The 15,031-nt window shown below is 39.1% G+C and overlaps 2 protein-coding genes across 7 annotated transcripts in view; one reads left to right on the top strand and one right to left on the bottom strand.

Annotated features, from left to right (window-relative positions):
• The window catches only part of LOC144334445 (uncharacterized), a 176,713-nt gene that overhangs the window by 104,300 nt on the left and 57,382 nt on the right, over window positions 1–15,031 (top strand). The gene's annotated exons all lie outside the window — the stretch shown is intronic.
• DEUP1 (deuterosome assembly protein 1) overlaps window positions 11,329–15,031 on the bottom strand; it is a 99,097-nt gene continuing 95,394 nt past the window's right edge. For both annotated transcript variants that reach the window (XM_077964174.1, XM_001085105.5), the window contains one exon: window positions 11,329–11,742. In XM_077964174.1, coding sequence (XP_077820300.1) covers window positions 11,566–11,742 — 177 coding nt within the window. In that variant the 3' untranslated portion in view covers window positions 11,329–11,565. The remainder of the gene's footprint in view (window positions 11,743–15,031) is intronic.

The following is a 15,031-nucleotide window of genomic DNA, read 5'->3' as shown; positions in this document are numbered from 1 at the left end:
ACAATTCTTAACAAAATATAAGCAGACAAAATCCAGCAATATATAAAAAGAATTATACATCATGATCAAGTAGGATTTATCCCAGAAATATAAGATTGGTTTATCCCTTTTAAAAGTTAATATAGTATACTGTATTAGTAAAGGACAAAAACCCCATGATCATCTCAGCAGACACAGAAAAAGCATTTAACAAAATCTAATGGCCAATCATAAAAACTCTCAACAAACTAGGACTATATGAGAACTTCTGCAACTTGATAAAAAGCATCTACAAAAAACCTATAGCTAACATCATAATTAACGATGAAAGACTAAAAGCTTTCTCTTAAGATCAGGAACAGGGCAAACATGTCTGCTCTCGCCACTTCTATTTAACATTGTACTGGAGTTTCTAGCTAGTGCAGTCAGGTAAGGAAAAGAAAGAAAACGCACCCAGAATGGAAAGGAAGTAAAAAAAGCTGTCTTTATGTAAAGACAACACGACCCTGTATGCAGAAAATTCCGAGGAGCATGTGCGTACACGCACACACACACACGCACACACACACACACACACACACCCCACTACTAGAATAAATGAGCTCAGCTGGGTCACAGCATACAAAACCAGTATACAAAAATCTATTGTGTTTCTATATACTAACCATGAACAATCCAATAATGAAATTAAGAAAACAATTCATTTGTAACAGCATCAAATCAGATAAACTAGGAATAAATTTAACAAAAGAAGCATAATATTATACATTGAAAACTAAAACATTTCTAAGAGAAATTAAAGAAGATCTAAATAATGGAATAAATGTGAAATTTCATGTTTACAAATTGGAAGACTCAGTATTATTAAGATGGCAATACTGCCTAAACTGAGATTCAATATAGGTCCTTTTGGAGAGGACTGCCATCTTAATCTCCACAGAAATCTCAGCAGGCTTACTATTATTATTGTTTTGTTCTGTGTTTTTACAAAAATTGACAAGCTGACAAGCTGATCCTAAAACTTACATGGAAATGCAAAGGACCCAAAATAGCCAAAATCATTTTGAAAGTTGGAGGACTTACACTTCCTGATATCAAAACTTCTGGCAAAGCTACAATAAGTATGATTGTGTGGTACTGACATAAGGAATAACATATAGGTCAATGGAAGAGAATTAAGAGTCCAGAAATAAACCCTTATGTTTATAGCCAATTGATTTTTCAACAAAGGTGCCAAGACAATTTAAAGGGGAAAAAGAATAGTTTTTTTAAATGTATGGTGCTGGGACAATTAGATATCCACATGTAAAAAGATGAATCTGGACCCTATCACCATACAAAAATGTTAACTCAAAATGGACTGTAGATCTAATGTAAAACTTAAAACTATAACAATTTTAGAAGAAAATATAGGCCGGGCGCAGTGGCTCACGTCTGTAATCCCAGCACTTTGGGAGGCTGAGGCGGGTGGATCACAAGGTCAGGAGATAGAGACCATCCTGGCTAAAACGGTGAAACCCCGTCTCTACTAAAAATACAAAAAAAAATTAGCCGGGCGCGGAGGCGGGCGCCTGTGGTCCCAGCTACTCGGGAGGCTGAGGCAGGAGAATGGCGTCGGCCCGGGAGGCGGAGCTTGCAGTGAGCCGAGATCGCGCCACTGCACTCCAGCCTGGGCGACAGATCGAGACTCCGTCTCAAAAAAAAAAAAAAAAAAAAAAAAAGAAAATATAAAGGATAACTTTGTGACTTGGATTGGGCAAATATTTCTTAGATATGATGCTAAAAGCATAGTTTGTAAAATAAAAAAACTAACGAACTCTGCTTTATCAAAATTTAAAACTTATTTGCTTCAAAAGACACCATTAAGAAAATGACAAGTCACAGACCGGGAGAAAACATATGCAAATCTTGTATCTGATAAAGGATTAATATCTAATATATAAATAATTTTTATAACTCAACAAGAGAAGTAACCTAATTATAAAATTGGCAAAAGATTTAAATAGACATTTCACTGAAGAATAGATGTGGATGGTCAGTAAGCACACAAAATGATGCTCAACATCATTAGCTACTAGAGAAATGAAAATTAAAACCAGAATGAAATATTCTTTTATACCCATAGAAAATTTCTTTTCAAAGTTAAACATAAATATACCATGTAACTCAGAAATTCCACTCCTAGAAAATGATTCAATAGATATGAAAACATATGTCCCCATGGAGACTTGTGTATTCATAAGAGCTTTATTCATAATAGCCCTAAATTGGAAGCAATTCAAATGTCCATCAACTGGTGAAACGGATAAATGAAACGTGGTTCATACAACAGAATACTACTGAGCAATAAAAAAGAACAAGATACTGATATATGCTACAATACAAATCTTGAGAACATTATGCTAAGATTTAAAAAAACCCACATATGAATTCATTTATGTAAAATGTCCAGGTAAATCTGTAGAGACAGAAAGTAGTAGCTGCCTGGGGTTGGGCATAGAAACAGGGAGTGACTAAAAACAGGCATTAGGGATCTTTTTGGAGTGAAGGCAATGTTCTAAACTGGGTTGTGGCAATGGCTACACAACTCTGTAAACTTAGTAAAAATCATTGAAATATACCTTTTAAATGGGTGAATTTTATGGTGTGTAATTATTTTTAATAAAACTGTTAATGATTGAGTTTAACTTATGTATGGTGGCTGTCACATGGTTCTCAAAAATGATAGTATTGTTCTTTGAGGATGTGCTTTGTCTTCTGAGCTCAGACGTAATGCCTCAGAGGGCAAGGATGGCAAATGCTAACAGCTAGCATGTACTGAGTACAGTCGGTACTGACTGTGCCACGCTCCATGCTAACCACATTATGTACATTACATCCTCTAATCCTCACAACAATCATCTGAGGTAGGTAGTATTATTATGCCTGTTCTATAGATAAGGAAATGGAAGCTTTGTTAAGGTCACTGCGCCAAGGCATGGAGAACCTTGTCTCCAACAGGTCTAACTTGTCCTGTTGTACGGAGCACCTTTAAGACCTAAATATTTCTAGTCTGGTCCTGGGGTCAGTGAGGTAGCTCTGAGGATCTCCTTAGTTCTATGCTTGGACCTGCTGAAGGCTTCGATGTTTGAAATCCTGCTTTTGGTGTGGAGGTTATAACCAGTATCCATGAAACAGTTTCTGCAGGAAAATGTATTCTGTGCTAAGGTAATAACCAAGCAAATCTGCCTTTCCTTCAGGCCCCTTCCACAACATCTAGGGAAGCTGCTCCATGGCCATGCTTTTGGCCTATGGTGAGCAGAAGAGGAAGAGAGGGGAATAGAGTTGGGGAGTAGAGAGGGGAGGTTGGCCTCACTATCTCCTTTCAACATTCAACCAAGACTGCTTGCCTTTTATCTTGATTACAGTATATCGATGTTGGACTTCAGCATATGATTCCTTTTGAACACTAAATCCTGTTCTTAAGCAAAACATATTGAAAACCACAATTTTAAGAAAGTTAGTACCAAGTGGAATGCTGAACTAGTAATTTAAAAGAAGTCTGTGTAGGGACTTAAGTACTAATAGTCCGTAGGGGCAAATCCACCGTTAGTTCTGGACATAGTCCAAACTCATGCTGTCTTGACTCTGCCAAGTTCTGAGACTATTGTAGCCTAGATGTTTATTTCAACAATTTTCAATTGTATCTTTACCCTGAAAAGAATGAAATGTCATTCCGACTTAGGAGATTATCAAGATATGTATATTTAAACTTTTTCATTGTTTGTATTAGGGATATTAAGATTTTCAAATTTGTTTATGGAATGCCTTTTTCCTAAATATACTTCTTCCTATTTTCTAAAGATAACACTGAAAAATATTTTCCTCATGGGTAGGCTAGCAATTACTAAACAATTTGAAAGTATCATAACTTTTATTATTTTTCCACATGGAGATTTTGTGAGTACACGAATGGCTTTGGACCTTCTGATGTTTTGTCATCAAACCTGGCTTCTGCGGGTGCAGCTTTGTTCACCAGCTGCTTGTTTACAAGAAGTGATACTGGGAAGTAATAAGAGCTAGAGCCAGGAATCAGAAGTCCAGGGGTTTCCTTTCTGCCTCTCGTTTACCTTGATTTTGAGTAAGTTTCTTAACAGCTCTGATTCCCAGGGACAAGGATATCAGGCTTGCTGACCTCACAGGCTCATTTTGAGTTTAAATGAATAATCCTATGGGAAGGTGTTGTGGACAGAATGTTTGTGCCTGCCCAAAATTTATAGAGTCATGCACTGCATAATAATATTTCAATGAACCTAACATATGATGGTGTTCCCATAATATTATAATTCCATATTTTACTCTACTTGGGGGATTTCCCTTTCCTAACCAAGGGAAGCTATGAGTGACTGTACCTGGTGGAACGGTAAACTCCTGCCCAAATATTGTGCTTTCCCACAGTCTTCGCAACTGGCAGACCAAGAAATTCCCTCCCCTGCCTGGCTCGGCAGCTCCCACGCCCATGGAGCATTGCTCACTTCTATCGCAGCAGTCTGAGATAGACCTGCGACGCTGCAGCTTGGTGTGGGGAGGGGTGTCCGCCATTGATGAGGCTTGAGTAGGCGGTTTTGTGCTCACAGTGTAAACAAAGAGGCTGGGAAGCTTGAACTTGGTGGAGCCCACCGCAGCTCAGCAAGGCCTACTTCTTCTCTAGATTCCACCTCTATGGGCAGGGCATATCAGAACAAAGGCAGCTGACAGCCTCAGCTGACCTAAATGTCCCTGTCTGATAGCTCTGAAGAGAGCAGTGGTTCTCTCAGTATGGTGTTTGATCTCTGAGAACGGACAGACTGCCTCCTCAAGCGGGTCCCTGACCCCCATGTAGCCTGACTGGGAAACACCTCCCAACTGGGGCCGACGGACACCCCATATAGGCAGGTGCCCCTCTGGGATGAAGCTTCTAGAGGAAGGATCAGGCAGCAATATCCAGCAATATTTGCTGTTCTGCAGCCTCCGCTGCTGATACCCAGGCAAACAGGGTCTGGAGTGGACCTCCAGCAAAATCCAACAGACCTGCAGCTGAGGGGCCTGTTAGAAGGAAAACTAACAAACAGAAAGGAATAGTATCAACATCAACAAAAAGCACATCCACACCAAAACCCCATCTGTAGGTCACCAACATCAAGGACCACAGGTAGATAAAACCACAAAGATGGGCAGAAATCAGAGCAGAAAAGCTGAAAATTCCAAAACCTGGAGCACCTTTTCTCCTCCAAAGGATCACAGCTCCTTGCCAGCAAAGGAACAAAACTGGACGAAGAATGAGTTTGACAAGTTGACCGAAGTAGGCTTCAGAAGGTCGGTAATAACAAACTTCTCCAGGCTAAAGGAGCATGTTCTAACCCATTGCTAAAAGGAAGCTAAAAACCTTGAAAAAAGGCTAGATGAATGACTAAATAGAATAAACAGTGTAAAGAAGACCTTAAATGACCTGATGGAGCTGAAAACCACAGCACGAGAACTTCATGAGGCATGCACAAGCTTTAATAGCCAATTCGATCGAGTGGAAGAAAGGATATCAGTGATTGAAGGTCAAATTAATGAAATAAAGTGAGACGACAGGATTAGAGAAAAAAGAGTGAAAAGAAATGAACAAAGCCTCCAGGAAATATGGGACTATGTGAAAAGACCAAATCTACATTTGATTGGTGTTCCTGAAAGTGACAGGGAGAATGGATCCAAGTTAGAAAACACTCTTCAGGATATTATCCAGGAGGACTTCCCCAACCTAGCAAGGCAGGCAAACATTCAAATTCAGGAAATACAGAGAACACTACCAAGATACTCTTCGAGAAGAGCAACCCCCAAGACACATAATTGTCAGATTCACCAAGGTTGAAACGAAGGAAAAAATGTTAAGGGCAGCCAGAGAGAAAGGTTGGGTTACCTACAAAGGGAAGCCCATCAGACTAACAGTGGATCTCTCGGCAGAAACTCTACAAGCCAGAAGAGAGTGGGGGCCAATATTCAACATTCTTAAAGAAAAGACTTTTCAACCCCAAATTTCATATCCAGCCAAACTAAGCTTCATAAATAAAAAAGAAATAAAATCCTTTACAGACAAGCAACTACTGAGAGATTTTGTCACCACCAGGCCTGCGTTACAAGAGCTCCTGAAGGAAGCACTAAACATGAAAAGAAACAACCAGCACCAACCACTGCAAAAACAGGCTAAATTGTAAAGACCGTCGATGCTATGAAGAAACTGCATCAATTAACAGACAAAATAACCAGCGAACATCATGATGACAGAATCAAATTCACACATAACAATATTAACCTTAAATGTAAATGGGCTAAATGCCCCAATTAAAAGACACAGACTGGCAAATTGGATAAACAGTCAAGACCCATTGGTGTGCAGTATTCAGGAGACCCATCTCATGTGCAAAGACACACATAGGCTCAAAATAAAGGGATGGAGGAAGATCTAACAAGCAAATGGAAAGCAAAAAAAAAAAAAAAAAAAAAAAGCAGGAGTTGCAATCTAGTCTCTGATAAAACATAGTTTAAACCAACAAAGATCAAAAGAGACAAAGAAGGCCATTACATATTGGTAAAGGGATCAATTCAACAAGAAGAACTAACTACCCTAAATATATATGCACCCAATACAGGAGCACCCAGATTCATAAAGCAAGTCCTTAGAGACCTACAAAGAGACTTAGACTCCCACACAGTAATAATGGGAGACCTTAACACCCCACTGTCAATATTGGACAGATCAATGAGACAGAAAATTAACAAGGATATCTAGGATTTGAACTCAGCTCTGGACCAAGCAGACCTAATACACATCTATAGAACTCTCCACCCCAAATCAACAGAATATACATTCTCAGCACCACATCACACTTATTCTAAAATTGACCACATAATTGGCAGTAAAATACTCCTCAGCAAATGCAAAAGACCAGATATCACAACAAACTGTCTCTCAGACCACAGTGCAATCAAATTAGAACTCAGGATTAAGAAACTCAATCAAAACCGCACAACTACATGGGAACCGAACAACCTGCTCCTGAATGACTACTGAGTAAATAACAAAACGAAGGCAGAAATAAAGATGTTCTTTGAAACCAATGAGAACAAAGACACAATGTACCAGAATCTCTGGGACACATTTAAGCAGTATGTAGAGGGAAATTTATAGCACTAAATGCCCACAAGAGAAAGCAGGAAAGATCTAAAATTGACACCCTAACATCACAATTAACAGAACTAGAGAAGCAAGAGCAAACCAATTTAAAAGCTAGCAGAAGGCAAGAAATAACTAAGATCAGAGCAAAACTGAAAGAGATAGAGACACAAAAAAGCCTTCAAAAAATCATTGAATCCAGGAGCTGGTTTTTTGAAAAAAATCAACAAAATAGACCACCAGCAAGACTAATAAAGAAGAAAAGAGAGAAGAATCAAATAGACACAATAAAAAATAATAAAGGGGATATCACCACCGATCCCACAGAAATACAAACTGCCACCAGAGAATAATATAAACCCCTCTACACAAATAAACTAGAAAATCTACAAGAAATGAATAAATTCCTAGACACATACACCTTCCCAAGACTAAACCAGGAAGAAGTTGAATCTCTGAATAGACTGATAACAGGTTCTGAAATTGAGGCAATAATTAATAGCCTACCAATCAAAAAAAGTCCAGGACCAGATGGATTCACAGCCAAATTCTACCAGAGGTATAAAGAGGAGCTGGTACTATTCCTTCTGAAACTATTCCAATCAATAGAAAAAGAGAGAATCCTCCCTAACTCATTTTATGAGGCCAGCATTATCCTGATACCACAGCCTGGCAGAGACACAACAAAAAAAAGAAAATTTTAGGCCAATATCCCTGATGAACAGTGATGTGAAAATCCTCAATAAAATACTGACAAACCAAATCCAGCAGCACAGCAAAAAGCTTATCCACCACGATCAAGTCAGCTTCATCCCTGGGATGCTAGGCTGGTTCAACATATGAAAATCAATAAACGTAATCCATCACATAAACAGAATCAATGACAAAAACCACATGATTATCTCAATAGATGCAGAAAACGCCTTTGACAAAATTCAACAGATCTTCAATGCTAAAAACTCTCAATAAACTTGGTATTGATGGAACATATCTCAAAATAATTAGAGCTATTAATGACAAACCCACAGCCAATATCATACTTAATGGGCAAAAACTGGAAGCATTCCCTATGAAAACCGCCATGAGACAAGGATGCCCTCTCTCACCACTCCTATTCAACATAGTGTTGGAAGTTCTGACCAGGGCAGTCAGGCAAGAGAAAGAAATAAAGGGTGTTCAATTAGGAAAAGAGGAAGTCAAATTGTCCCTGTTTGCAGATGACATGATTGTATATTTAGGAAACCTCATTGTCTCAGCCCAAAATCTCCTTAAGCTGATAAGCAACTTCAGCAAAGTTTCAGGATACAAAATCAATGAGCAAAAATCACAAGCATTCCTATACACCAATAACAGACAAACAGCCAAATCATGAGTGAACTCCCATTCACAATTGCTTCAAGGAGAATAAAATACCTAGGAATACAACTTACAAGGGATGTGAAGGACCTCTTCGAGGAGAACTACAAACCACTCCTCAACAAAATAAAAGAGGACACAAACAAATGGAAGAACACTCCAAAGAATCAATATCGTGAAAATGGCCATACTGCCCAAGGTAATTTATAGATTCAATGCCATCCCTATCAAGCTACTTTCTTCCAGAATTGGAAAAAGCTACTTTAAAGTTCATATGGAACCCCAAAAGAGCCCGCATTGCCGAGACAATCCTAAGCCAAAAGAACAAAGCTGGAGGTATCACGCTACCTGACTTCAAACTATACTACAAGGCTACAGTAACCAAAACAGCATGGTACTGGTACCAAAACAGAGATATAGACCAATGAAACAGAACAGAGTCCTCAGAAATAACACCACACATCTACAACCATCTGATCTTTGACAAACCTGACAAAAACACGCAATGGCGAAAGGATTCCCTATTTAATAAATGGTACTGGGAAAACTGGCTAGCCATATGTACAAAGCTGAAACTGGATCCCTTCCTTACACCCTGTACAGAAATTAACTCAAAGTGGATTAAAGACTTAAATATTAGACATAAAAACCCTAGAAGAAAACCTAGGCAATACCATTCAGGACACAGGCATGGGCAAAGACACCAAAAGCAATGGCAACAAAAGCCAAAATAGACAAATGGGATCTAATTAAACTAAACAGCTTCTGCACAGCAAAAGAAACTGTCATCAGAGTGAACAGGCAACCTACAGAACAGGAGAAAATTTTTGCAATGTACCCATCTAACAAAGGGCTAATATCCAGAATCTACAAAGAACTTAAACAAATTTACAAGAAAAGAACAAACAACCCCATCAAAAAGTGGTCAAAGGTTATGAACAGACACTTCTCAAAAGAAGACATTTATGCAGCCAACAGACATATGAAAAAAAAAGGTCATCATCACTGGTCATCAGAGAAATGCATATCAAAACCATAATGAGATACTATCTCACACCAGTTAGAATGGCGATCATTAAAAAGTCAGGAAAAACAGATGATGGAGAGGATATGGAGAAATAGGAATGCTTTTACACTGTTGGTGGGAGTGTAAATTAGTTCAACCATTGTGGATAACAACGTGGCAATTCCTCAAGGATCTAGAGCTAGAAATACCATTTGACCCAGTGATCCCATTACTGGGTATATGCCCAAAGGAATATAAATCATGCTACTATAAAGCCACATGCACATTTATGTTTATTGCGGCACTATTCACAATAGCAAAGATTTGGAACGAACCGAAATCTTCATCAATGATAGACTGGATAAACAAAATGTGGCAGATATACACCATGGAGCCTTAAAAAAGGATGAGTTCATGTCCTTTGCATGGACGTGGATCAAGCTGGAAACCATCATTCTCAGCAAACTATCACAAGGACAGAAAAGGAAACACTGCATGTTCTCACTCATAAGTGGGAGCTGAATAATGAGAACACATGGACACAGGGCGGGGAACATCACACACCAGGGCCTGTCGAGGGGTGGGGGGCTGGGGGAGGGATAATAATATTAGGAGAAATACCTAATGTAAATGATGAGTTGATGGGTGCAGCAAAACAAAATGGCACATGTATACCTATGTAACAAACCTGCACGTTGTGCTCATGTACCCTAGAACTTCAAGTATTAAAAAAAAAAAAAAAAAAAAAAAAGAAGAAACGAGGGAGATACTTCCTCTCTGCCATGTGAAGATACATCAAGAAGGTGGCTGTCAACAAGCCTGGAAGTGGGCCCTCGCCAGACACCAGATTAGCTGGCACCTTGATCTTGGACTTCCCAGCCTTCTGAACTGTGAGAGATAAATGTTTGTTGTTTAAGTCATCCAGTCTGTAGTATTTCTGTTATAGAAGGCTAAGCTAAGACAAACATCAAGAGCTATACGAATACATCTTTTCTTTTTCTTCCAACATCCAGAGCTATACAAATACATGTGGTCATGTCATCTGAAGTCTACAATACTCTGTATTTTTCACGTGAAAATGACACTTGTTACCTAATGGCATTTTGGTTTATCTTTCAGTATGTTGAGATTGTTTCTTTAAAGGGAAATAGAAAACCATAAAAGCTGTAGTAGGACTTACCTTCTTTCATAATCTCTCTTCATATATATATATACACACACACACACACACACACACGAAACTCTTACAGCCATGCTATTACTGTTCTATACAGATTTAGCATTTATGCTTCAAGTCCATTGAATTTTACATTCCTTCATTGCATTAAAAACAGAGGTGATTACAAAGAAAAATGTAGCAACAGTAATGCTTCATATTTCCTTTATCTTGTTCGTGTCCGTGAAGTAATTAGTACTAACAAAAAAGCGTTAATTTTTGGCACATATAGTTTAGGTTTGTAAATTGCACATTCCATGTACCTTCATTGTGTTGAAACAGACAGACATTATAAAGGTGAATGTAAAAACAGTAAAGCTATAGCTTTTTTTTTTTTTTTTCAAAAAATTGTAGAATTTTAGAGTGTTTACATAACTGGAAATACTTAAATATTTTTATTTATAAAATCCTTGAGTTTTCAAAACCAGTACAACTGAGCTGCCTTTGAGTCGTTTGTATCTGGAATATAGCACTTCCCTTTCCCTTATTTTGTGTAGTTGCTGAGGAAATGGGTTTTCAGTATACATGATTCAAGTGAGGAAAAAACTGCATATTTAATTCCAACATATTCCTTAGACTGGAAAAAAAAATCTCTTTTGGAATAGTCATGTTTATTTTATAGTAACTCTACAGCAGGACAATTTAGCATGTTATGCAGAAATGCAAACAGCTTTATTGAACAAAATACTTACTATTTTCTAGCTGCCTTACCAAAATTATTTACTCAAGGAAACAGAACAGAATTTCTTGATTTCATTAATCAGCTTTGTAAATATTTTGCCAGAGCTTTTTTTCTTGGTGGGGGGGAAGCAAATAAAAAAGTTTAAAAGCTCATATGTGTCTATTTTGTTTTAGCTTGGAGTATTTATTAAGAGTAAATTCTGTGTGTCTTTGCAGTTCATCAATATGTGTATTTAGAAGTTTTTCAAGTTCTTTTGCTCGTTTCTCTTCTTCCAGAAGGAAATGCTGTGCAGCCAAAGATGCTGGGAAAGACATATCTGGGGGAGACTAAAGAGAGAAAGAAAGAAAAGTGAATGAGGAATACAGAGCTTTTAAACATCTTCACATTTCCAGGCATGCTTCATCCCTGACATACTGTCAAACACTGCAGCTCTTAATTAAAGAACACATCTTGGGCTGAATTCCTACTACTAGTGTAATTCAGTTACCAGTAATGAAATCTTCAAGGAACTAAGTAAGACATCACAGCACCATTACATTAAAAAGCTCTAGAAATGAGTATTAGATTGTCCAACCGCAAATGCAGGGACAATGCACTCACCATGGAACCTGCCTAAAACATGCTGCAATCATTTGCAAAGCCAGTGATTTTCATTTGAAAATAGGCAACTCAAAAAGTGAAAGTAAAGATTATAGTGGAATTGCACCAGAAGGTTTATATAGAAAATAAGGATTGGCTTTGACAGGGCGAATCAATGCTTGGAGTTAGCCAGGTGAGAAGGCTGGCTGCATGATGTGTCTTGGGGTGGAGGTGGCTCCCTAGTAGGGAGGGCTGTGATGCTGGCATGTATCTTGTTTGTCTCATCATAGAGAAGAAAGTATCAGGGATGAGTGCCCCAATTCCAGCCTTCATGGTGACATGAAAATGCTATTTAACTGTTTGTGACCTGTTTAGTGCTTAGTTACAAAAAGTAAAAATAAAAATCTGTAGCTAAGGAATAAAGGACAACATCAGATAATTTTACAATTCTTCATTTTAAAAAGCCACATACAAAAATTAAGTAATTTTTTTTTTAGTTGGGGAAATTTGTACTTTAATTTTCCAGTTCTGTGGTTACTATATTCTTCTTTGACTTTCATTTTGGTAGGAAAAATGGGACTTTATGTAGTGTTTGGGGAGTTGACAATCTGTATACATGTGAACCTTGTTATAGGTGGATTTTGTTTACCAATCTGGCCCCTGCCAAAACTAGGGATCATGCAAATGATGGAGTACTGCACACTTTTCCAACTAGTAGCCCCCAACTGTAGCTGCTGTGTCAGGGATAGTATCTCTGCTAGAGAAGACTGTCACAGCCTGAGGTAGATGGTATGCTACTATTGATCTGGCAAATGGTTTCTTTTTAATATCAGCAAATGCATTCTTTTTAATATCTAATAAAAAGGAGGATAGGAAGCAGTTAGCATTCACATGGGGTGGCCAACAGTATTTATCCATGGTTTTGCCCCAATGTTATATTAATGAAGCTGTCACAATAAATTCTGAAGGGGCCTAGCCCATCTGGACATTCCAAAGACTATCACATGGAACATCATATATTAACACTAACATCATGTTAATGAGACTTGATGAGCAAGAAGTAGCAAGTATATTAAAGGGATGGAAAGATGCAAGTACGCCAGAGGGTGAAAGATAAACCCTGTAAAAGATTGGGGCTTGTCACGTTGTTTTTAGGTGTCTGCTGCTATGGGGCATGTCAGAACATCCTAGGTAAAGCAAAAATTAATGCACCTTGAAAATGTTCCACCCTTGGATCAAATAATTGAATAATCAGATTCATTTATTGGGCAACACAGAAAACAATTTTTTTTGAGCAAGCCCAGAACTCTAGAAAGAAAGAGCTGTGTAGTAGGTTCAGGATAGGGTACAAGCAGTCCTGCTACTTTGGTCAAATGACTTGGTAGATCCCATACTGGAAGAATCTCTGGTAGAGGAAAATGCGTTGTGGAGCCTCTGGAAAGTTTCAGTGGGAAAGCTGTATCACAGACCCTTAAGATTTTGAAACAAGACTATGCCATCTGTAGCCGAAACCTATATACTATTTGCAAGACAATTCTCGTCATGCTGTTGAGTCCTGGTTGAGACAGAGCATCCAGCAAGTAGGATGATTTAATCCATCCTCTGTCTTTGGCTACCTCAGTGGGAATTATGCATCATACCAATACCATGGTTTCCCCTTTCACTAAGGGTAATCCAGCGACCATTGCTGTTGAATGTCTGACCTGCTTGCAACAGAAACTAAAGCTGAGCTCTTGATATGGCATCATCCCTCAAGGAGACCAGCTAGCCTCTTGGTGGCAACTTGACTGCATTAGGTCCCTAGTACCTTGGAAATGGCCATGCTGTATCCTTATCAGAATGGATATGAATTCTGCATGTTTGCCTTTCCTGGCTGCACCACTATCTTACGGCTCACAGAATCACTTACCTGCAGACATGAGAGAGACCCTGCTTAATAGTAGAGATACCTACTTTATAGCAAAAGAGTATGGCAGTACGGGCATGACCATGGTATCCACTGGTCCTAACCACACACAGCACTATCCAGAGGATGCTAGCATGATAGAGCTTTGGGATGGCCTCTTGATGGCAAAGCTGAGGCACCATCTTGGAGATTATATCCTGTGAGGTTGGGGTGCCATTCTTCAGGATGTGGTATACACTTTAAACCAATGGCTGTTTTATGGTTCTGTGTTTCCAACGGGTAGAATACATGGATCTGGGAATAAAAGGGAGGAGGCAGGAATGGCTCCACTCTCTATCACTTCTGTTAACCCACTTGGATAATCTGTGCTTTCTGTCTATGTATCTTTAGGCTTTGTTGTTCTACAGGTCCTGGGTCTTAGAGGCAGAATGCTTCTACCAAAAGACCTGTAAGAGTCCCACCAAACTTAGAGCTTTGGCTTCCATGTGGTCACTTTGGGCTCCTCATGCCAACATATCAGATACACAGAGTGGTGTTCCTATACTGGCAGAGGTAGCTGACCCTAAGTCATCCTGAAGAGGTAAGAATGCTACTGTATAACAGAGGCAGTGAGGAATGTGTTTGGTACTCTGATGAGCCTCTGAGGCATCTTTTTGTTACTCTCATGCCCAGTTTTAATTTTAATTGGCAAATACAGAAACCATATCCTAATAAGGGCATGGACATTAGGGGCTCACCTCAAAAGAAAAGCCACCTGGATCAACTGAAGAGTTAGCTGATGGGGAGAGGAATCTAGAAGGGGTGAGGCAATGATAGGTGTCAGCGACCAATTGCAGCATCAGGGGCTGTGGCTTATCTCACTAACTTTCCTCTAAACAGTTTTTTCAGAAATTATGACCAGTAAGAATCATAAAGAAGCTATGCCTGAATGGAAGCTATGGAAGAAGCTGGTTCTGAGTGGTGCAACCATGGTGGTTGGTGCCCTACCTGGATCCCCTTCCCAGGCTGATGCATCTCTCCTCCAGCTGGGTGGGTGTTGGCTACTAACAGCTCACAGCTGGCTCCTTTGGGGAACTGCTCTCCACTGAACTGGAGGCTCCTGCCTCACTTGGGAAGCTGCAGTCCCTCCT

The sequence above is a fragment of the Macaca mulatta genome, chromosome 14, assembly GCF_049350105.2.
Source record: "Macaca mulatta isolate MMU2019108-1 chromosome 14, T2T-MMU8v2.0, whole genome shotgun sequence".
Taxonomy (NCBI): domain Eukaryota; kingdom Metazoa; phylum Chordata; class Mammalia; order Primates; family Cercopithecidae; genus Macaca; species Macaca mulatta.
The sequence above is the reverse complement of the archived record's forward strand: the minus strand, read 5'-3'. Positions and strand labels throughout refer to the sequence as shown.